This window comes from Rhipicephalus microplus, chromosome 4 (assembly GCF_043290135.1).
Source record: "Rhipicephalus microplus isolate Deutch F79 chromosome 4, USDA_Rmic, whole genome shotgun sequence".
NCBI lineage: Eukaryota > Metazoa > Arthropoda > Arachnida > Ixodida > Ixodidae > Rhipicephalus > Rhipicephalus microplus.
The window spans coordinates 5,583,758-5,607,261 of NC_134703.1; the positions used below are offsets into that span (position 1 = coordinate 5,583,758).

The following is a 23,504-nucleotide window of genomic DNA, read 5'->3' on the forward strand; positions in this document are numbered from 1 at the left end:
AAAACATTAAATATAAGTAAAAACTCGACCAAGTGCACTTAAACCTCGCCAGCTTGTTTGTGAAAATCAAGGATTAACTCGCATGACATAGATTATAAGCGAAAATTGGATGACATGGCTCCTCAGCGAGAAGTGCGAAAGACATGCACCGTATCTATAGGCGTGTGCAGGGTGGAGGAGCGGGCATCGCAACGCCTTTCCTCCGCAATGTTGGTTGACTTCCCGAAACAACAAGCTTCGGCATGGGTGCTAAAACGAATATTAAGCGATCACATGCTACTGGTGACTGATAACAGAACGGACAGCCAGTGTACTTGATCTTGAGTCAAAATGTACTAAATTGTACGCCGCAGATTAGATGACGAAAGAAGGAGCACACACGGAAAACTCTCAACAGAAGGTTTATGTGATACAGGTGAGAACGTGTACCGACATTCGCAACAAAATTGATTAATAACTCAGGAGAATAGCAACACAAGTACCGCAATCTGTTTATGACCTTTCGTTATAGTAACAAATTCAATTTCTGTGTCACTTGAGGAGTACTGGGTGATCCGCTTCGCTTTGTGTTTGTTAATATGGTTCGTCTCTACGATTAGGTTTTCGTTCGTATTATTGTATCTATTAAGCCCCTCTTTCATTTTAAAATGGTAACTTACATTGATGTGGCGTGCTACGAGCAACCAACTTTGATGAGCGCTCATCGTATTCAAACTTCCTCTTATACCTCGTCGTCTAACGTTGACGCATCTTTCAATTTGCACAACATAACTATTGCTGCAGGACAGGCGAACCCTGTACGCTACTTCTATTGCACACAGGATGAAGTAGCTTCTGTGTTTCACACCAGGCAAAATCCTCTATTGCCTTACCGTCAGCTCATTTCAAAGCGGTTAAAGATTAGTTGACTGCATTTTTCGTATGGGCGCCTGTATTGACGTCATGTACAGAGACAGTGTAAAACAGTAATTGTGCTCAAATTCAAAAAGTGCAGAAGCCAGGATTTTCAGATTATGTACTCACTAGTTGCTTAGAGAAAGTTACGAGGGGAATCAAACAGTCTTGTAAGCTGGAAGACCATGAGAAAGGTAGGGGATGCCTCATCGCCCCACTACCGTGGGTTCACTAGCTGGCGCATAACCTTAAAAATGACGCTTCTAGATATATGATATGAAAGTGGCTTTAAAGGGGCCCTGAAACGCTTTTTTCAAGTAACCACGGAATGACTTCACTCGAAAAGCTTAGTGCCTCACGAATTCAACGTCGCAAAAACTTTAAGAATCTGTCCAGTGCGAGTGGAGTTACACAGGTTTATCGCATCCTGCAATTACATCCTCTCTTCTCTCGTCCCGACGAAAGCGCTGGAAGCTAAGCAGGGAGGAATGACAGGGCCACAGAAAAACGTTCACGTGCCTCATGGCTTCGAGCACTTTTTTCTATCTTTTTTTTTCTTAAAATGTGCCGCTTTTTTGGTGTGATCTCGCGCGCACGCGTGGACAAGTCGCGGTTTTTCGCCGCGATCTCTGTAGCGAGCGAGCGCGCCATGTTCAAATCAGCCAATGGCTGCTAGACGGGTACTACACGTGTGATTTTTGGGCATGTTCCACCATTTGTCGAAAGAAGAGAGAGCAATTTTTAGCTGACTGATAATTTATTGTAAGTTCCAGGCCACGTGATGTGCTCTAATATTTGGCTTGCGTGTTGTCGGGAGCCTCTACTACCGATCGGCAGCGTTTTCTGACTATGCTCAGAAAGTGTTGCAGGGTCCCTTCATTGACTCTTAAGAAGCTGGGCAACATATGCATGAGTTTAAAGCACGGCAGAAGGCAAGACCAAAAAGAAAGATGAATGCGATGTGTACCACAGAAGGGCGTTCATCCTGTGTGCAACAGGAGTAGTGTACAGGATTCCTCTGTCCTGCGGCAATAGTTATATTCTGCAGCCTGCAAGTTGCACAAATGTTAGACTACGAGGACACCAAAGGAAGAGCAAAAAGAATGAGCGCTTACCAAACTTGGTTGCTCATTGCACAACGCGTCAACCTAAGCCACTTTTTAACATGACGGCGGGGCTTGATAGACACAATGACACAAACAAAAGACTAATCCTGGAGACGAACTATATTAACAAAACAGAGGGAAGCGCATCAGCCGGCCCTCTTCCTCCTTAAGTGATAAAAAATTGAATTTCCGAATGTCTTGCACAGGCGGTAAACAGATCATGCTCGTTTATTTTGCTAATAATCAATTTCTTTTACGCATGCTGCTACGCATTCACGCCTGTATCGTATGCTATAAAGCTTCAGTTGAGATTCAAAGCTCTGCGTGTGTCCTTCTATGGTCGACATGTGAGACGCCGTAGTGGAGGGTTCCGGAAATTTCGCCCAGCTGGGGTTTTGTAACGTGCACCCAAAATCTGATCAAACAGGTCTACAGCATTTTCGTCTCCATCGAAAATGCCGTGTGTGGTTCTCCGTTTTCCGGCCTGTATTTTACGCAGACCAATACATAACATTTTGAATTGTGTGACGAGTTCATTTTGATCTGCGGCGTTATAGCGTCGAAATTGTAAGTGAACTGTTTCTTGAGTGCAAAATCAGTGGCTGTGGGCCGCCATTATCGTCAAAGACCTGCATGGCCACTAACTACCCTTCAGATTAAAATCTGACGAAATGTTCAGACAGAATATATGGGAGGACGGGACGGACCTAGTGTCTTCCTCAAGTGCTCTCTCTTCCGCACCGTTCCGTGCTCATGCGTGGGACCACGTCTCTGATCAGACTTGCTGTGGGGGAGCGTTGGCGCCTCACATAACACATAACTTGAACTGAGCGGAAACGAAATGTGCGCACGAGTTGGAGCTCATTACAATAAAATTCGTTGTTGGCCTAGTGTGTTCTACGTGTTTGAAGTTTAAAACTTGTGCAAAATAAGGGGATGTTCAGAAGTGAGGGTACAGGGACAAGCAGAAACCCAGACTACGAGAGAAAAATGCAAACTCGCACTGAAATGTGAGTTCGCGCTTTTTCCCTGTGCCCTCACTTGTGAGCACGTCTTTTCCTTGCGCCACCTTTTCATATCAAGCTGATCACGGTATACCTGGTGGTGGCCAGAGGGCCCAGGAAGGTTACAAGGGCCCTTCCATAGAGCCTCGGTATCTGTGCTGTGCCAAGGACAGATTGTTCTTTAATTCAGCCGTGGTGTCTATGAATCCATACGGAGTGACCTTACGCGAACCAAAACCAAATTTCTTAATCATAGTCAACAGACTTCTACCACTTTTTCGCACTCGCTGTCGCTACACGCCCTGCCTAATTTTCCAGTATATCCCTTGAAATTGTTTCGTATTTTGCTTTGTGGCAGATAATGTGCGTGTTACTTGTTATACTTCATGTGCAGTGTTAATGTTACTTTCTTAATTCTGATCTTTGCTTTTCATGCAGGCATGGTAGGAGGATATTGAGGTAATGCTTTTCTTTCAGTCTATGTAGATACTGCTAATGCCAGAAATTTTGAGTTGAGATGTCTAAATATGTCAGCCTATAGTTTTCAATATTTGTTTTTTTTTTGCTGCAGATTTTGTGTGGCTTCTCAATGTATGAAATTAGAGGATCCTTTCGTGCTACCTGTTGATTAGATTATTGCGTTTTTTGCTTTTGTTTTCAATATAGCGGAAGCAATATCAAGTGCAGCTCCAGCTAGAATACCAGCGAAAACAGCTAGAGAAGGAACAGCAAGAACGACAAGAGCAGCGGTATCAGCAACATTGGTGGAAGCATCAAAAGCAGTGCCAGAAACAGCAGACACACGAACAAGAACTTGAACAGCAGCAAAAACAGTGGTATCAGCAGCATTGGTGGCAGCGTCACAAGCAGCACGATCGAGGGGAGGCACCAGAACGGCGGCACGAGCAACCAAAACAGCAGCAGCACAAGCAGAGGCACGAGCAGCACTGGTGGCAACGTCTACCATCAACATTGGAGCAGCACTGGCGGCAGCGTCAGAAAGAGAAAAAGCTTCAAAAGCAGCAGCAACAACAACATCGCGAACAGCAGCAGCAGCAAAGGCAGCAACAGCAGCAACTACATACAGATAGCGAGCAAGTCGAGCAACTCAGGTGTGAACTAGAAAAGAAGGCCGCCATTGAAGCAACTCTCAACGCGCAGGATACGTGGCGCAACAAGTGGGGCGTTCTGGTCAACAAGCTACCACTGCACGCACGCGACACCGCCTTCTGAGCAGACGCGCACGTGCACATTTGTACAGGCTCAACACAGTCACTGTAGGCAGGTGGCATCAACTGCACCATTTGGAAAACGCCACGCCAGTGCATCGTACGGGTTATTTCTGCCTCATCTAAAAGAACATGAAACGAAAAATGTGAAAGTAACTCGGTATACTGGCTTAAGCCAGTGTTCGTGTATTCTACAAGCTTACTTTGTGCTTCGTGCAGGGCCGTGGCGGATCTCAGAGACCACTCAGAAAGAAGCGTATGGTACAGATCTTCTCAGCTAGGTGCTGCAACGATTACAACATCTCTGAAAAAGACATGATATTCTTACTGTTTATTCAATGATTATTCACTAACTGTTCTTCCAGTTAATTGGACATTCTGTTAAGTAATCATATGATCCTATATTATATGTATACAATATAGCAGTCATCTTGAACCTGAACTAAAGCTTTCGTACCACTTTAGATCTTGAAATAGATTTTCCAAATATTCGGAAAACCAGAATTGAGTGCTCAACCGAAATTGCACGGAAGAGAAAAAAAAAGCGTCCCTCTTAGCTTGCCCCACTAAAAATAAAAATAAAAACTGCTTAACAGAAAGCTCAGAAATGCCCCCCCCCCCCCCGTGTTCTCAATATTTCTCAAATGCACATATGACACGCTCTTCTGTGAATCATCAGTTTTCTTTAAGTGTGTTGGGCTGGTAACTTCGAAGCAATACGCGGAAGCGAAGCTTTCCAAGTGGTGCGGTTGAAAAGCTCGCCTCACTAAGGTCACTATACTCCTCACCGCGCACTCTACGCCATTAGTCCTGTTTGTTGCAACTAGCTCCAAAGAGCTGCTGTTTGTTCCTACCCTGAGGCGGCGCCACCGTTGCTCTTGTCGCCAGCCTTATCCACTCATGGAGCCTAGCGCTGCCGTACGACTTTACGGCCAGTAATTAACCGACAAGACTTCGCAGTGAAGAAGCAGTAGTTGTTTCCCTTGTCGCACTAAAAGAAACAGAGATGAGTCGAACAAAGAATAAACATAAATATATTATGGCGGGTGTTCTTGCCTGATGTAGCTAATATAAATTCCCTACTTTACTTCATGTTATCTTATTATCTGGTAGTGTAAGTTTTTTTCTGGATAGCTTGTACCACCTGTAACAATAAGAATGTGGTATTAGCTTTGTTGAAATGATGGAAACATGTGTTAAAAATTTTTGTGATTGATCTAGCCAACAGCACGATGTTTCAAAATGTTTTGTGTGTCTACATTATTATGTATAGTTGCTTCATTAGAGCTTACTGCACTGTTATCTAATGTACCTGTTCGGAAAACTTGATTAATAGCGAGCAACCAGCTCTGCTAATAGAAAAACAAATCTATACTCTACCTCGAGAAAAGCCCCACTCTGAAAGAAATCGCTTGGGTCGACGCTGTCGTACCTTGCCGGAAAGTCTTCGGCAACCTCTTGAACCAACCTATTCTCTGTAGTGCCTACTAGCAGGTGGCATTTTCTTATTAGAGTGTTGTCACACGTCCAGGTGGGTTCGTAGACATTGGGGGAAAATGACTCCACTGTGAGGCCTGGAATTGTAGAGTTTAATAAAAGAGTTGCAACGCCTCGTGAAATTTTAAATATCTGTGAGGCCTTTCCAACTGTATTCGAAGCTCCGTTATTATCAAGCAGGTACAGACTAAACTCCTAATATACCTGTATTTTGTCAAATGATGTACTTTTGGTCTGGCAGCATGAATATATCACAAAAGTAGATAAAGCGTGCTTGCACGCACGAAAGAGAAAATGCCGAAACAGCACGAACCCTGTCTCGTTTGCTGCTCATCTCTTTGCTTTAATGTCTGCGTTTGCATGCTTCGCCTTTATTAAAAAAATTCTTGCGGACCATCTGAACTTTCGGTAATTTTAAACAGAAACACGCTTATTAATAGAAATATATTTTGAGGTGGTCCTTTTGTACAGTTGAGCTCTAAATTTTTTTTGCTGGTTTACGTCACTTTTATATTTTTGTTGGCAGTTGTAGCGTTCTAAAGCACAAGGTGATGCGTTATGGATATCAAATTACGTGTTTTGAAACATACGTTAACTAAAAAAAATCACTTATCTTTCTGTTCACAGATTTCTCTGGCATCACTTGTGTGGTTCTAATCATGGCTTTTCGCTAACACATGAAAGTGTCTCAGACCAACTAGTCATCGTTTGTCACGTTTGGTTACAGAACAAAATATAGTTCAAAATAACACAACTTAACAATACAGCGACGAAAATTTCATGCTTACGCTAGAACAAAGCTTTACAGAGAATAAAAATTCCCAGATTCACCACGCTGCAGGTAGTGAAATCTAAAGCTAACGCTTCCGCCACTTTATAGTTTCACAAGCCGCTATTGAAGCCGTAATGGTCGTGTAGATATACTCTACGATGTGTGCATAATGCTTGATGAAGAAAAACAAAGTAGATATAATGAAACAAGCACTCCAGAACCACGTAACTTTGAAGGAAAGGAAGACGGTTTACTTGTTCAGTCTTTGGCGCCGCGTGGGAAACGGGATAATCTACGCGTTGCATTGTGAGTTACAATCAAGAAATCACGCCTTCTCACGGTGTGTTCTAGATATTTATATTTCATTTTTTCATAGCAAGTGTTCTAGTGACTTTGAGCGCTCGTTCGGCCACTTAACACATTACGCCTCATACATGCTTTGTACAGCCACAGTAGCGTGTAGTAATCACATTTGCCGAGATCTCAAGGCAGGAAGGTGCTACTCCCATCCTTGAGTCTATTTTTGCATAAGTCACACTATTTATTGCTTTGTATACTTCTGAAGACGGAGCCTGATAATTCACTTTTTATTTACACTGTCTTCTTTGTCTCATCATTGTCACACTCACTTGTAATATGCATACAGTAGCTGCTCACCAGAGAATCTAGAAAGTAGTTTTGACATAAAACAAGTCAGCGTTTCTTACTTAGAGAAGCAGAAAACACCATGATCAAGCCCTCCAAGACTGTCATAAGGAAAACATATGAGATGTATGAAAAGATACCTATTTTCCTATTTACTGCAATAAAAAGTAACAGATGTATAATATACTTGGCAGAAGGAACACTGCCGAACGTAGTTATACAGTGCGCATTTTCTTCATTATCCACCTTTAATGGGGAATGATTACATCCCTTAAAAAATACCTCGTTATATTTAGCCTTGCTCAATGTAAAGTTGTTTTCTTAGAGTTTCAGTATATGCTTTTCTTTTGAGGAAAATACCTTTAAATGATAAAAGTTAGCAATTGACAGCTATAACTTATTTCCTAAAGCTAGAAGCAGATCTCTTTCGGTGAAGCCGTCGCATTTTGCATATTTCTTGCACTCCTAGCCAGTCACTGCTAAATCAGTGACTCATCTGTAAATTAGTTCGTTTCATCTACTTCTGTGGCACAGTTATCTAGTGCCATCCCGTGGAATACTATATATTTTGGACACGTATACGTGTTACAACATAATCATTTGTGAAACTTGTAGTGCTAACGCATCATCTTTCCCTGACCAGGGTGTAGTGACTGTTTAAACATTTCAACCGAAAGAGCTATCGTGTGAGACTTACCCCCGAAAAACTATCATTCAGCTAGTCAGGATACACTAGGTGTTTTTTTTTTACTTGCGCATGGTTCAATGTTACGTCTTGAAATTCTAATCTTTGCTGATAGACAACTGTAAAGATTTATGGTAGTTGCTTCATTTATGTTTATAGACTGCGAAAAATGTGTACATATGTTTTTTTTATGTGCCTCCATGTGACGTATATTCTGTTCATTGTGTGACTTTTTTGACAGATGTTATTATGTTCACTAATCAGCTTGTCTGTAATAAGGAATGAAGACGATAACTCAACAATGTGTGCTATGTATTTTTCACAAACGTCCCGTTTAAATTTCATGCCGGCTGAAGTGCCGTGAAATGGTTCAGTGATAGTCTGTTAAGCATGTCGGTTCATGAAGTTAAAGTGGTGTTGTTCCCATTGCCAGCGATTTTTATTGTACATCTTGGTGGGCGCAAACTGAATGGTTTTCTTGAACGTTGTTTGCAAAGAAGCCATTACGGCAGTCAACATGATCATGAATTGTGCGTTTATTTTGACTTACATGCTTATCCTCTAAGTCAGCGGCGCCTACTTACACAGTTTTTTTTTTGCAATTACAATGTATACGGGTGTAATCACAATTTACAATTGTGCATGGAATGACTTTAAGCTGAAAAATAAAACAAAACATAAGTTTAGTCTATATCCATTTAAGTATATTATAATTCTTGCATTGTGTACTTGGAGCGCTGCGTTTATTACTTGTGTCAGGAAAATATTCATTCGAATCATTTAGTAGTGCGCGTGCTCGTAACTAATTTTGCACCGGATTTGATGTATGCTTGAAAAGATCTGTTGTTACAGACAACAGCTGGAGCGAGCGAAACTATTATTGACTACTACACGTGGCAATTCGCCCGCCATATTTAATGGCAGGAGCATAGTTACGCAAATTTTCCGCAAATGCTTTACAATCATTGTTATAGACGCTAACACAATTTTAGACGATAACATGTAGTGGTTTAGAAAATAGTCGGCACGCGTTGATTGACTATGTTCTGTTGTTGACTGTACCGAACAAAATGAGTAGTCCCATCACACCGAAACACGAAAGAACGACCATATCACACTCATAGTTCCGCATGTACATGATGAATTGCCATCACGTGACCACACTGCTAATATTGAAATCCCGCCTCGTTTGCGGTCAGACGCAAACATTTGAGGTGGCGTTCACACCGACGACTGACACAAATTCGCCCCCGCCTAATGAGCACCTCTCCGTGGCAATTGATGTTCACACGGGCAGCCGTGCCGTGCCCTACACTGCACGCGTAGTCTCCTGCGTTGCTAGCACCACCAGGGCTACGTAAAATAACCTCAAGCATATGCAAACGTGTCGGTCCTGCACGCCTGATTGCTCCAGCAGCATTGCGGCAACAGTCAAAAAGCTGAAGGTTTGGTCAGGGAGCGACTTCGCCGAATCGATCGCTTTTCAACCAAAGCGTGATTTACGCCATTTGCCAGTGTGAACATGCAAGTAGTCCGGATAAATCTAGTCTCACTTTCGCAAATGACTCTGCTATGTAGCTAAGTAGCGGACGGCACAAAGGCTGCAAGCGGTGCACTACGGGCGCGACCTAGTTTTCTGCCTTGCACCTTCCAGCTTTGACTTCTCGCACGCAGCATTGTGACACTACTTCGAGATTGTGAGTGGTGCCACTGTTTGTTTTCGTCACAGTTTCGAAAACTTGTTGTGGAGGGCAGGAGTTTGTCACTTTTGAAGTCACGCTCGCATTTGTGTTTTTGTACCACATCCTTACTTTATTTCTGAAATAAATATCCTGCTTCTGACAAGTTCGTTTCACCTGTGTGTCATTTCTTTGTTCTTAGCTCGTCAGTACACAAATAGGCTCAGCACCTCATAAAAAAGCAGAAAATGGGGAATCTTACAGCATTGTGTATATTACAACCCAGTATCTCAACACTGATGCAGTTCTCGGCAGCTATCGTAATGCATGGTAGCGAGCTTTACTGTGAACACGTGATCGTGAACACGGTAGTGCATCTGAGAAAACGGGACTCTCTAACACAGCAGAGCTCCCTGCCATCTGTCTGGCCTACAACGTGAATTCGTACATCCTGGAGCGTGAGCTGGCGTGATATATTATTCAATGTTAATCTGCGCTTGGGAGCGTCGGCATCTTCTGTGGTGTCAGGCGCCAAGGGCAGTTTAGCTTTATTAAATGTCGCCTTTACGCCACGGCCCGTACGAACAGCTGGTATTTGAGATTGCAGAAAAGACTCACCAATTCATTGAGGAAGAACATGAAATAGCCTTTCAATGGCTTCCAAGTCATTGTGGAATAATTGGCAAAGAACGGGCCGATCGAGCTGCCTGTTCTGCCCATACTGAAAGCGATGAAATATCAATTCCACTTTCCAGAACTGACGCTGCACGGAAACTACGCATGCTTGCTCGCAAGCGCACGACGTCACAATGGAACGAGTCACATTTCATCCATGCACGGTTAGGTACTTGAGACCCAACTCTCAGTCTTCGAATTCCTCCAGAATTACGCCGACGAGACGCTACTATGCTGTGCAGATTATGATTGGGCGTCGCATTTACCAATGCGTACGCGTTCCGCATAGGAATGGCTGACACTGCTGCATGCGACCATTGTGGCAGTTATGAAACAACTTGGCACATTCTGTGTAAATGCCCACAATACTGCTCACAGAGACAGTCACTCTGCAATGCACTACATGAACTGGACAACCAGCCTCTATCGGAAGAAAGAATCCTGTGCTGCCGACAGGACTTTATGTCGCAGAAGAAGGCTGTGAAGGCGCTCCTGCGCTTCTTACGTTCAACCAGCCTGTCCAAACGACTGTGATCGGAACTCCCTGAATGTGTGCGCATGTGGTTTTTTTTCTAATTTATTTTATATCGCTCTATATCTATCCTCTTTCCGACCCTTTTCCCCACCCCCGTACAGGGTAGCAAACCAGTTCGTCTAGGTTAACCTCCCTGTCTCTTCCTTTTATTTATTTCTCTCTCCATTAAATGTCGCACCTCCTGATAACGCTCCATCGTACGTCTCGTGATGTCTTACGCATGTAACATCACACTTAAAAAAGTAAAATGTGACTGAATTATATTTAGCCAGTCGCGCAGTGGCAGACAATGAGCGCATTTTTGCCGAAGAGTGGGTGACTCCGGACCACTTCAACCGCCAAAGGGGAAGATGGTGGAAGGGTAGGGCGAACGCTTCCGCTAAACGTAAAAACTCCGGTAGTGCTCCAGTTATTCGTCAAGTGTCATGTGATACCGAACGGTACGCACCTGCATGTTCGCGGTCGGGAAGCTCGTGACAATATAGATGATTTTCCGCAGCACCGCTAGGGCACTGCTATGTTTGATCACGTGACCGTAACTGGCCTTTTCCCAGCCAGTTACCCTGTCTGGGAAACAAATACAGCAAATAAAGGCCAAAGACAGAAAAAAAACGAGTAAAGCATATATATAGAGAAAAACATATAAAAACTCAAAAAAGAAAAATCAAAGATCAAATCAATAACAAGTAATAAAAACAAAGAGAGTAAAAAAATAGAGATCGCAGGAAAGATATAAAGACGGACACAGACATAGACACAAAGTATATTATCTAAACAGCTACAAAAAATAGAAAAGGACGCAGAGATCAAGACAGAAAAAAGAAGGAAGAGAGAACATGCTACAGTGATTGCTGATATTTAACGGCAGCGTCTGGGAGAAACTATACGGTGATTTGTTGAAGATATGTGAACAAAGTCTATACTGTGATTCATTGATTCGCAATAGCAAGGGCACAAAACTAGGTCAAATATTGGCAGGGATCGTAAATAATACGTAGAATAAATGTGTAGACTGAACCGTTTATTAGGAGCAAATTGTAGCTGGCAACTACCATACGTTTTCAGAGTGTGGTTTTTTCACAGTAAGATACGTTGATAAGATGATTGGTTATGGCTATTTCTAAAGTTCTTAAAGTCACAAAAAAGAAAGAAGGGTGCCACAGACAATAAATTGTTAAAAAACTGGCTACATATCTGCATTTAATCAGCATATGTCGTCGAAAGACGATAGTCTTGCGTGTGGAGAGAGTGAACAAGACCTTTATTTGATGTTTTAAGCAAGAAAATCGGTGAATGGTATTCTGGAGGCGCTGCGTTAGAGCACCTCGAGTGTGCAGCGGAGACGAACAAGTGCATCAAGTCACGTCACACGTGAGACATGAGCGCCATCTGGCAGTTTTCCTAGAGAACAAAGCGCGTGGCTCTGAGACGGGTGTGCGCGCCTATCTTAGAGGTGATAAGGTGTAGAACTCAAGGCGACGGGTAGGTGCCACCACCGTTTCAGCAAAGCGTTGGGAACACTCGCTTTTCCGTGCAAGCGTTGCATGGTCAGCGCAGCGTGCTAAGCGCTGAGGTCCTTAAAATTAGTTATGTGTGCATTTTTTAGTAAAAGACGCACATGCAGAATATATACACGTTGTTATGGTGCCCCAGACATGAGCAATAATTGTTTTTTAATTAAAAATCACACAAGCATGAACGCTCAATCTTGAGTAACAGTGGTGGGCGCTGTGGATGAGATCAGCCGTTACAAATACCCGATGCAGTTAAGAGTGGACAAACAGACAAATGTACAGACAGCCAGAACAAAATTTTTGCGTTGGAGGTCCCCAAGAAATACTATCGTCTTTAAAGTTAAGGAGAAGGGAACTGAACTAGTTTTCTTGAAAACTTTTCTTCGCGAACTGATTTGCACAGCTCCTTTTCCGCTCTTCCAACTCAAGGTTTCATTTCTTCTAAGCGGAAGTTTTCCTTCCGTTTCCTGTTACCAACAAACTTTAAGTTATCTTTTTTGTGCGAGTAAGTGTGGAGAGAAAAAAAAAAGAGGGCAGTGTGATTGTCACTTCCCACACCTTTAGTTCTAATAGAGGCTGAAACTTCAAAAGATTGAGGCACACAACGTGCCCGCCTTCACTTCCCGGTCGCCATCTGTGTTGTATCTTATGTAGTTCGTTCACTTTTCCTAAAGGCCTGAGGCTCTAAAGTTTGAGAAATTGATTGGTGTTTTGTAAAAGGCATTATCTCTAATGAACGGGTTCACAAAACAGAAGAACTTGTTACAAAAAAGCTGATAATTGTTAGATGTCTCTGGCGCCTTATGAAGTGGTGAAATCTCTAAACTGAGCACTTCATCGAGCTCGAAAAGTCCAACTTTCTCGTATGGTCCAAAATACGAGAGTATTTTCTCGCTGATTTATTGCCAAGAAATCTCTGTCGAACGTACACATCACAAAATAGTTGATGTGAACATGTACCTATAATATATATATATATATATATATATATATATATATATATATATATATATACAGAAGAATAACTTCGGTTGCCGCAAGGTTATGAATATGAAAGTAGATGCGCTTTCACATAACAACTGTTTATTGTGCCGACGTTTCGACAGAAACCCTGTCTTTTTCAAGGCATAATACTATTTACACATGTTCCGTGCCTTTTTATATCCTGTCGAGATAGTGGGGAGGGGTCAATTGAGAGAGAGAGAAAAAAAAGGAGGAAGAAACAGCGAAACGGGAGGACAAACATTAAATAAAGTATAGAAAATCTAGGAGAAGAAGCAAGACCGACACGGCGTAATTAGAAAGGGGCAGCATTTCAACAGAGTAGGGCAGAGGTAGATGAGGAATGTCATCATTGTCAACAATACCTCCCCCGCACCCACACTTCCCCAAGTGGGCAGGGAGCCGCCGTTTTTGTATTTCTCCTTTCCGTGTAGTCCGCTGGCGGCTCGTTCCTCTTTGAAGTGTATGACAAGTTAATGGGGAGGGCTTAAGCGCTTTAAGTGCGTGCTGGTGGCGTCGGGAGGAGCGAAAAAGCCGGTGAATGAAGCACCGTCATCGATATTCATTATATCCATTGGCTCCTTGTCAGTGAAGGAACAGAATGTGCGTTAAAAATTAAAGAAGGAAAAAAACAGGGGGGGGGGGGGAGATTGTACGACATCCGAGACAGTCACCACACAGTTGCGGCTCACTGGGAAGACATGCGCGCATGCACGAAAAAGTTAACGAGCACTGCGCCGTGCTCCCGACCGGGTTGCAGAAATTAGGTGCCTTTTCTCATCTTCTAACCACTACCACCACCACCACCTAGCTGTCAGCTCCTTGCAAGTGAAGGAACAGAATGTGCGTTGCAACTTAAAGAAGAGAAAGAAAAAAAAGAAGGGGGGGGGACCGTACGACATCCGGGACCACTTATCTGTGCGTTCCGGCTGTGCTTGATGAGGCAAATTATTTCTATGTTGTCAGATGCATAGGCCAAAAGCTTTGTTAGCGGGTAATATTATTGTCGTAATGAAACCGGACTGATTAGAGAGAAGCGTTTGCGTCTTTTAGCGGTCGCAACGCAGAGAGAGTGCCTGGGTGTTCATTTATTCCGTAACTTATCGTGTTAAATTTGTAGATAAAATAAGATGCCCGTTGTTCCCGTTCTCTGATTGTTCGAAAGTTGTTTTCTAGTAGTGTAACCCTGATGTCATCAAAGCTGTGGTCTTTTAATGTGCAGTGTTTTGAAAGTGGAAGGCCTGGCAGAGATCGTACATGTGCCCGATGGTTGTTGAATCTAATTCTAAACGGAGTGTCTGTCTGGCCCACGTATTGCTTGTTACATACCCCACATTCCAGGAGGTATATGACGTTGTCTGGGTCACAGTCTAGTGCACCTCTTATCCTGTGCTTAAAATCTGAGTGGGTGCTTTTCGCCACTGTCGTTGTCTGCATGTGTTTGCATACCCTGCATCTGCTTTTTCCGCAAGGGTGACACCCAATTTGAGGTTTCACACCTATCTTTGAATTTATTAAATGATCATTTATATTTTTCGGCCTTCTGTATACAACACAAGGAGGAGAAGTGAAAATTTTGGATAGTCGCACGCTCTGTTCCAATATGTTAAAGTGTTTTCTTAGGACCTTGTTTATGTTCGGTGGGTTGCTCGTGAAAGTTAATAGCAAGTTTTTGTTGCGGTGTTGGTCGGCGTTTCTCTGGTGGTTGAGAAGAATCTGGCGGTCCAGATTTTCAGCTTTTTTGATGGCGTCATCGATGATAGCTGGCGGGTATTCTTGATTAAGGAGTACTTCGCGCATATGTGTGCTGTTTTTGTGGAAGTCCTCGGTGCGGGAGCAGATTCGTCGAAATCTGTGTGCTTGGGAATAGGGAATGCTGGTCTTGCAATGTCGCGGGTGGCAGCTTTTGAAGTGCAGGTATTGTTGCCTGTCTGTAGGTTTTCTGTATACGTTAGTTACCAACGCACCATCGTCAACTCGAATGAGTACATCAAGAAAGTTTATTTCAGTGTTAGAGTTGGTGTGTGTAAAATAAATGCTGGGGCGTACCTGGTTGAATGCCTGTATGAATTTGAGGAGCTCGTTTTCCGAATGTGTCCAAATTATGAATATATCATCTAGGTACCGTTTATAGAGTAATGGTTTGATATTACAAGATTAAAGAAAATTGGACTCTATGTGGTGCATGAATATGTTAGCGTAGTTTGGGGCCATTCTTCTACCCATTGCCGTACCGCTGATTTGAAGATAGTACTGGTTGTTAAATTCAAAGCTGTTCAAATCGAGTACAAGTCTTGGGAAGATTTCAATTACTTTTTTGCTTGGATAAGCGACAGGGTTGTGTGTGCCATACGATTCAACAAGTGCCCTTACACCATCGTCATGTGGGATATTTGTGTAGAGTGAGCTAACATCCAATGTTACGAGAAATGCTCCGTCTGGAATTTTCACGTCTGCTATTTCCCGAAGGAAGTCAAGTCAAGTCAAGTCAAGTCAAGTTTATTAAATAGTTCAGTTGAGTTACATGGTTAGCGTTATTACAGCAGGAGGTCCCAAAGTTTCAGAGAAACTGACAGGGGGACCTCCTATGGCTACATGGATGGGGTAATTACAAAAAATACAGCAATAGTATACGGTCTTGTGAGTAATAATGAATAATCTTGATTAACAATAAAAACACGATCAATACACAACATAATGGTAATACTCACTATTGAAAAATAACAAGGAAACAATCAAAAGCAAGTTAAGACAAAAAACAATATTAATGAACTCTACGTGACAAATGTAACACGTTTCATTATCAGTGTTATCAATTATACAATGGCAAATTGAAGTAGTAAAAAAGCACAGAACTGTGGAGAGCTATTAACAGTTAATTACACAAATCGGATGAGTTGATTAATTCCTGAACGTAATATTTCTTACTACGCGAAGTGAAAATATGGATGTTATGCGATGATTTCAATTCGAAAGGCAATGAATTCCAAATGGCTATGCTAGTAAATAAGGTTGAGAACTTGCCGTAGTTTGTCCTTACGGCCGGCAAAAGAAGATTATAGCACTGAGAAAACCTGGTGATGTTACCATTAGATAAGTGACGATGATCAATGCATGCAATAAAAATGTCATGCGTGATGAGTCTAAAGGCGACAGTGGACATTCTATGACAAAATAATTGTCTCAATGGGAGTATGTTAAGCTGAGAAAACAACGAGCTGCAGGAGAAGTAAAATGGGCTGAAAGTCATTAATCTAACTGCTTGATTCTGAAGTCGCTGCAAACGTTCGATGTGCGTGAAATATGTGTTGGCCCAAGATGATACGCAATACGAAATATGGCTATGAATATAAGCAAAATACAAAGTACGTATGATGTGAGGCGGAAAATAAGTTCGTGTCTTGATGATAACGTGAATACCAAATGCAATCTTTTTAGCGAGTGATGCTGCATGTTTATGAAATTTTAGTTCGCTATCTAAGATGACGCCAAGAAACCGCGCTTCACTGGAAATGTTTATGACGGTATTACCAATGTGAAGGGAAGGTTGTATGTCAAGTGAAATGCGCGGGGAATGGAACAACATAAACACGGTTTTAGTAGCATTGATCTGAAGATAATTGGCCTGGCACCATAAAGTTATGTTATGTAAATCTGTGTTGAGGTCAGACTGGAGTGAAGAAACTGATTTAGATGACTGAAAGATGGTTGTGTCGTCAGCGTAAAGTATGCACATGGTCCTTGTAAGAATTGTAGGTAGATCATTAATAAACATCAAAAATAAAAGTGGGCCTAAAATTGATCCCTGTGGAACACCGACGTTAATTAACTTGGGCGTTGAAAGATGGCCATTAACATGAGCCATTTGAGACCGGTTACTGAGGTAGCTCTTAATAAAACTTAGTGGCGGACCAGACATACCAAATGATTCGAGTTTAGCAAGTAGAACGTGATGATTTATAGTGTCAAAAGCCTTCGTCAAATCGATAAACACAGATCCCACAAGTAACCCTCTATCAATAGCTTGTTTAATTTCCTCCGTGGTTTGTGTCACGCAAGAAGGACTCATGTGTGGGTGGTATGTCTTTGATTAAAAAATCAGTATAACTGGAAATGGGTTCCGTTAACGTTCCCGTGCCTGATATAATGGGTCTGCCAGGGTTATTCTCTTTATGAATCTTCGGCAGCATGTAAAAACGACCAGGCGCCGAATGTACCGTAATAAGTGCCTTTTTAAGCTTTGAATTAATGGCGCCTTCACGTGTGAGATTCTCTATGGTTGTTACAATGATTTTTTTGTGCTCCGTGGTAGGGTCAAAGTCGAGGTGTTTGTAGAATTGTTTGTTATTTAGTTGTCGCTTGCCTTCCTCAATGTAGTCCGATCTATTCAGAACAACAATCGCACCTCCTTTGTCTGCTGGTTTAATGACCAGATCTTCGCATTTGCTCAACGTGAGTAGTGCCTCTTTTTCTCTTTTTTATATGTTATTCATGCTTGGTTTGTGCACTTTGTACGCATGTATAACATCTTTTTGAACCGCGTCTATATAGAGATCCAGATGTCGATCTCTGTTGGCGTCTGGGGTCCATTGCCGCCCGATTACCCCACGAAAAAGTGCGTTATCTTTTTCGGGTTTATCAAAGAAATATTCCTCCAATCGTAAATTTCGTGTGAAGTTGTCTAGGTCTTTTAAGAGCGTGAATTCATCATACCTTCCGTTGCCAGGGCAGAATGTAAGTCCGCGTGATAGTATACTCAATTCTGCTTTGCTAAGTTCTTTGTCGGAAAGGTTAATAACGTTTGGCTCTTTGGGGTGTGGTGGCAATTTTTTTTGAACGTGAGATGATTTGGTATTTTTTCTGCAAGCAGCAGTGGGTATAGCTTGTGACACATTGTCCCGCGCAAATTTCTTCCTCTTAAGTTTTTCAATTTGCTCCGTTTTTTTGTGCTCAAATACGTCTAGTTCTTTAGTTTCCCACTCCGAAAGAGAAAAGTTATTTCTTAAATACCGCTCCTCGTCTGTCAGTGCCTTTAGAGTCTTTCTACAGTGTTCGATGGTGACCTTCGTTAGCTCCTGTGTGGCGTGATCGAGAATTTCGTTCCACCGTTTCATTTCCCCTTCGGCAAAGTTATGCATCGATGGTGTTAGCGACAAGCGCAGCCCCTTCGGAGCCGTACCCGCCAGTACATATTGCTTGGGGCTTTGCACGTGAAGTTCGTGCGGTATTCTTTTGTCAACCACTTTTCTAAGTTTAAGAAAATTTGGACCCGTTCTATGGCCTAGCTCATCTGAAACGGACGGAGTTTGCCCACTCGCAAGGTCCTAAGAAAACACTTTAACATATTGAAACAGAGCGTGCGACTATCCAAAATTTTCACTTCTCCTCCTTGTGTTGTATACAGAAGGCCGAAAAATATAAAGGATCATTTAATAAATTCAAAGAATAGGTGTGAAACCTCAAATTGGGTGTCACCCTTGCGGAGAAAGCAGATGCAGGGTATGCAAACACATGCAGACAACGACAATGGCGAAAAGCACCCACTCGGATTTTAAGCACAGGATAAGAGGTGCACTAGACTGTGACCCAGACAACGTCATATACCTCCTGGAATGTGGGGTATGTAACAAGCAATACGTGGGCCAGACAGACACTCCGTTTAGAATTAGATTCAACAACCATCGGGCACATGTACGATCTCTGCCAGGCCTTCCACTTTCAAAACACTGCACATTAAAAGACCACAGCTTTGATGACATCAGGGTTACACTACTAGAAAACAACTTTCGAACAATCAGAGAACGGGAACAACGGGCATCTTATTTTATCTACAAATTTAACACGATAAAATACGGAATAAATGAACACCCAGGCACTCTCTCTGCGTTGCGACCGCTAAAAGACGCAAACGCTTCTCTCTAATCAGTCCGGTTTCATTACGACAATAATATTACCCGCTAACAAAGCTTTTGGCCTATGCATCTGACAACATAGAAATAATTTGCCTCATCAAGCACAACCAGAACGCACAGATAAGTGGTCCCGGATGTCGTACGGTCCCTCCCCCCCCTTCTTTTTTTTCTTTCTCTTCTTTAAGTTGCAACGCACATTCTGTTCCTTCACTGACAAGGAGCTGACAGCTAGGTGGTTTCGTTAACTTTTTCGTGGATGCGCGCATGTCTTCCCAGTGAGCCGCAACTGTAGCCCCGTGTACATGGACGCGACGGGGGCGGGCTGAGTTGAGTGGCGGGTTCAGCTTACCTCGACGCGCCCGAGTTTATATGAACTCGCACGGACGAGTTGAGGTGAGCGGTGATCGCAGCGACGCTTTGCGTCGAGGCGAGCCGAAAGCCCGTCTTCCGGCTCGCCGAAAGCCCATCTTCCATTTTTGTTTTGAGACCAATTTTCGGACAATAAAGTTTCGCAACCAACCAACCAACCAGTTTTCGGAGGAAATTTTTTCTAACTCTCAGAGCAATTTAAATATCGTGGCAGCGCCCAATAACTAGGTTGTGAAAAAAACTCGTGGGTAAGAAGAACACAGCGTTTCCTTGGCACAACGCGTTCACAGCTACTAGGTTGTCTCAACATGTTCTTTGAGGGGAAGCAATGCGTTGTTCTTGGCCGATATTTGAACATTTTTTACAGCTCTTACAACTTTTTATGAGATAATGCAGCTGCATAATTCGTTTCTATTACTGGCGGTAAGCGCTGGAAAATGGAGCACGAATCAACAAGCCGGCTTTGGTGCATTTAGGAGGCTGCCGAGGAACCCTCGGTGCAGTGAAGTGCGCTTACGGTCCCCCGTTGACAGCCTTGGCGCCAGCTCAATATAAATAATATTTTCTCGCGTAAAACAAAGATTCGTATTAAACTTACAGAAATAAATATCGTTTCTGCACCCTTTGAAATGGTCCAAAGTGTATATTTTTATATGGAGTGCCTCACAAACCGATAAGTGCCTGAACAAGAGCAATATTGCAAATTTTTCAAAGTTCATGTGCCAGCGCTTTCAAACTACTGTCTTCGCGACTCGTGTTTTTCTTCCACTTACCGTGAACAATGCAAGCAAGCTATGCAGCTGCGTTGTCTCTGGAAAAGTTGAAAAGCTGTAAAAATTTCTGACTTTGGTCAAGAGCACTGCATTGCTTCCCCGCAAAGCACATTAACATACACTAGTGGTGAATGCGTTTTAACAAGGAAATGCGGTTCTTTTCCTACCAACTGGAATCGTTTTACCGTGCTGCGTATAATATTTCACTTTTTCGAAGTTTCGTCGCAACCTAACGGCCACCATATTTAGGAAATTAAAATTTTCTTTAGAAAATTGGTTCCAAAATGAATAGTGTAGTAAAGTGACCAACCATTACTTTTTATAGTGGAATCGTAGATAGTCGCTTCCCCTGTCGCCATCACGTCGGAGTGATGGGGACAGGGGAAGCGGAGACCGCGACGGGCGGGAGAGGTCACGAGCCGTCAACTCAGCGCGACCGGTTATACATGCCCTTTCTGAGCGCGGCGAGTTGGGTGAACCTACCCCCTGTCTCCGGGTCGACGGGACTCGCCGCGACGACTCTCCGCCCCGACGCGTCCGCTTATACATGGGGAGGGCGAGTCCAGAAAACCTGTTTATTTCGACTCAACGCGCCCTCGTCGGGTCAATGTCCCCCCCCCCCCCCCTGTTTTTTTTTCCTTCTTTAATTTTTAACTCACATTCTGTTCCTTCACTGACAAGGAGCCAATGCATATAATGAATATCGATGGCGGTGCTTCATTCACCGGCTTTTTCGCTCCTCCCGACGCCACCAGCACGCACTTAAAGCGCTTAAGCCCTCCCCATTAACTTGTCATACACTTCAAAGAGGAACGAGCCGCCAGCGGACTACACGGAAAGGAGAAATACAAAAACGGTGGCTCCCTGCCCACTTGGGGAAGTGTGGGTGCGGGGGAGGTATTGTTGACAATGATGACATTCCTCATCTACCTCTGCCCTACTCTGTTGAAATGCTGCCCCTTTCTAATTACGCCGTGTCGGTCTTGCTTCTTCTCCTAGATTTTCTATATTTTATTTAATGTTTGTCCTCCCGTTTCGCTGTTTCTTCTTTTTTTTCTCTCTCTCTCTCTCAATTGACCCCTTCCCTCCTGTCTCGACAGGATATAAAATGGCACGGAACATGTGTAAATAGTATTATGCCTTGAAAAAGACAGGGTTCCTGTCGAAACGTCGGTACAATAAACAGTTGTTATGTGAAAGCGCATCTACTTTCAAATTTATATATATATATATATATATATATATATAAATATATATATATATATATATATATATATATATATATATATATATATATATATATATATATATATATATATTTAAGTCACAAGTGCGATTCACTGCCCGCAAGTACAAAGACTAGGCAAATGCGTCTACTCCCGTCATTTCCATGGTCGCTGAACGATTACAGTGCCAGAGCCTCCTCTAGTTAACTTTAGAAAACTCTTTGACTAATACAATCACCTTCTTTCTTTAAACTACAAGCCTCCATTAGTTCTCTCGCCAGAGCGTTTCCACTTATGTCCAGAATCAAATGCTAGGGAGCATTGCTTCACATGTACAAGTCTTACAGTGAATAGAAAGATGAAATTTCAAACTATTTTTAGCAGATAGCTTGTGTTTCGGTGCCCGATCATTGACACAACGGTCTGTCCGGTATCAACCTCTCTGCAAGTGTACCTACAGTATGTTCCAACTAGCCCCCACACAACCTTTTTCTGAATAAGGCTAGCTTTAGGACTGCACATCTTGCGTTGGTGTACGTGCGTTTGATGACGTTCTACTATATATACCCCTGCTTGAACTGCCACTTGAGAGCCGCTTTCGGCGATGAAAGCGAACGCGAAATGTTCATGCATGGTTATCAAAGACGTATAGAAAAAAAAAGCTCTTCCATTTCGCATTGTACCCTGTCGAGCTCACGAGCGAGTACTGAAGAGCCAGAGTGAGGTAGCGGACTCAATAATACGGCTTCTAATTATGAATTAAGCGCATTCTGAGCTATATATATCAAGGACCGCTATTCATCCTCTCGGTAGACTCATATGACGCTCATTACGGCCATATAATTGATCAAAAGTATTCCATGTTTACTGCAAACGTTCTCCTTCCTTTCGTCTGCTTACTACGCGTTTTATCTCGCGTCGCAGACTTCTCTTTTTGAATGCAAACGGCGTGCGCTGACACCGCATGTCTAAGGTAAGGTAAATATCAAGACGGAAAGAGACCTTTTTCGGTTTCCTTCCCATTGGAAAATTAAAATGGATTTAAGCATTTGGTGGGAAGAACCTTGAGTTTCCGCGTTTTCAGCGTCTGATGTCATGGAGTGTCTGTAGTGATGGTCCGTGATAAATGGGCTTTGACCACAAAATTGGATCAGTCCTACTATTTGTCACCAGTCCACTTTCACTGAGGAAAACAACAGTTCTCCCAACAAATAGCCTACGGCGTTAGTAGATCTGAAATACTGTTCCTTTCGTGTTAAGGACACTGAAACCGAGGTTGTAAATACGAATAAAAAAGAAAAAAAGAAAGAAAGAAACAAAAAAAGAAAGAAAGAAACGAGCCCCTTGGTTGCATTTCGGCACGTTTTTCCTTTGATCTTAGAGGAGGTGAAACGCCTTTCTTACATACCCGGTTTCACGCTTGCCACCTCTAACACCTCATCAAAGAAATATTCTCTCAAAACACTGGATGTTTCGCCTCTCCCCAGTTTTCTATATGCGAAGCATTCAGACGCGAAGCAGGCTTCCTTTCTTGGCGCTTCACCCTCTTCCGGAGCTTCGGCCATAATTGATGTTAATGCGCTTCGTCCATGTCACGAGGGCCATTCAGGAAAAAGTGTGCGGCCCGGTGCTTAAGCCGAGCCACTTTCATCTCGGCAAGGAGAGGACCTTCGTTAAATATGCTGAACCACTCGGCAAGGCGAGAGTCCACAGCCAGGGACATTGATGGGGGTGGGCTTCAGTTATTCAAAATTTCGGTGGTCATTCAGCGAGGTACCGTGCTTATTCTAAAACAGTTTGCGCAATTATCCACTATGTCGAAGCCCTTGAGTGTGTTACTTCTGCCTGTATCGCAGGTTCGATTCCCGGCTGCGGCGGCTGCATTTCCGATGGAGGCGGAAATGTTGTAGGCCCGTGTACTCAGATTTGGGTGCACGTTGAAAAACCCCAGGTGGTCAAAATTTCCGGAGCCCCCGCTACGGCGTCT

General features: G+C 43.0%; 1 protein-coding gene across 1 annotated transcript in view; it reads left to right on the top strand.

Annotated features, from left to right (window-relative positions):
- Positions 1 to 4,572, top strand: part of LOC142814153 (uncharacterized) — a 164,727-nt gene extending 160,155 nt beyond the window's left edge. Inside the window, exon 7 of the mRNA XM_075892122.1 lies at positions 3,671 to 4,572. Within this exon, the coding sequence (XP_075748237.1) occupies positions 3,671 to 4,237 (567 nt within the window). The 3' untranslated portion in view covers positions 4,238 to 4,572. The remainder of the gene's footprint in view (positions 1 to 3,670) is intronic.
- Positions 4,573 to 23,504: the final 18,932 nt, after the last annotated feature.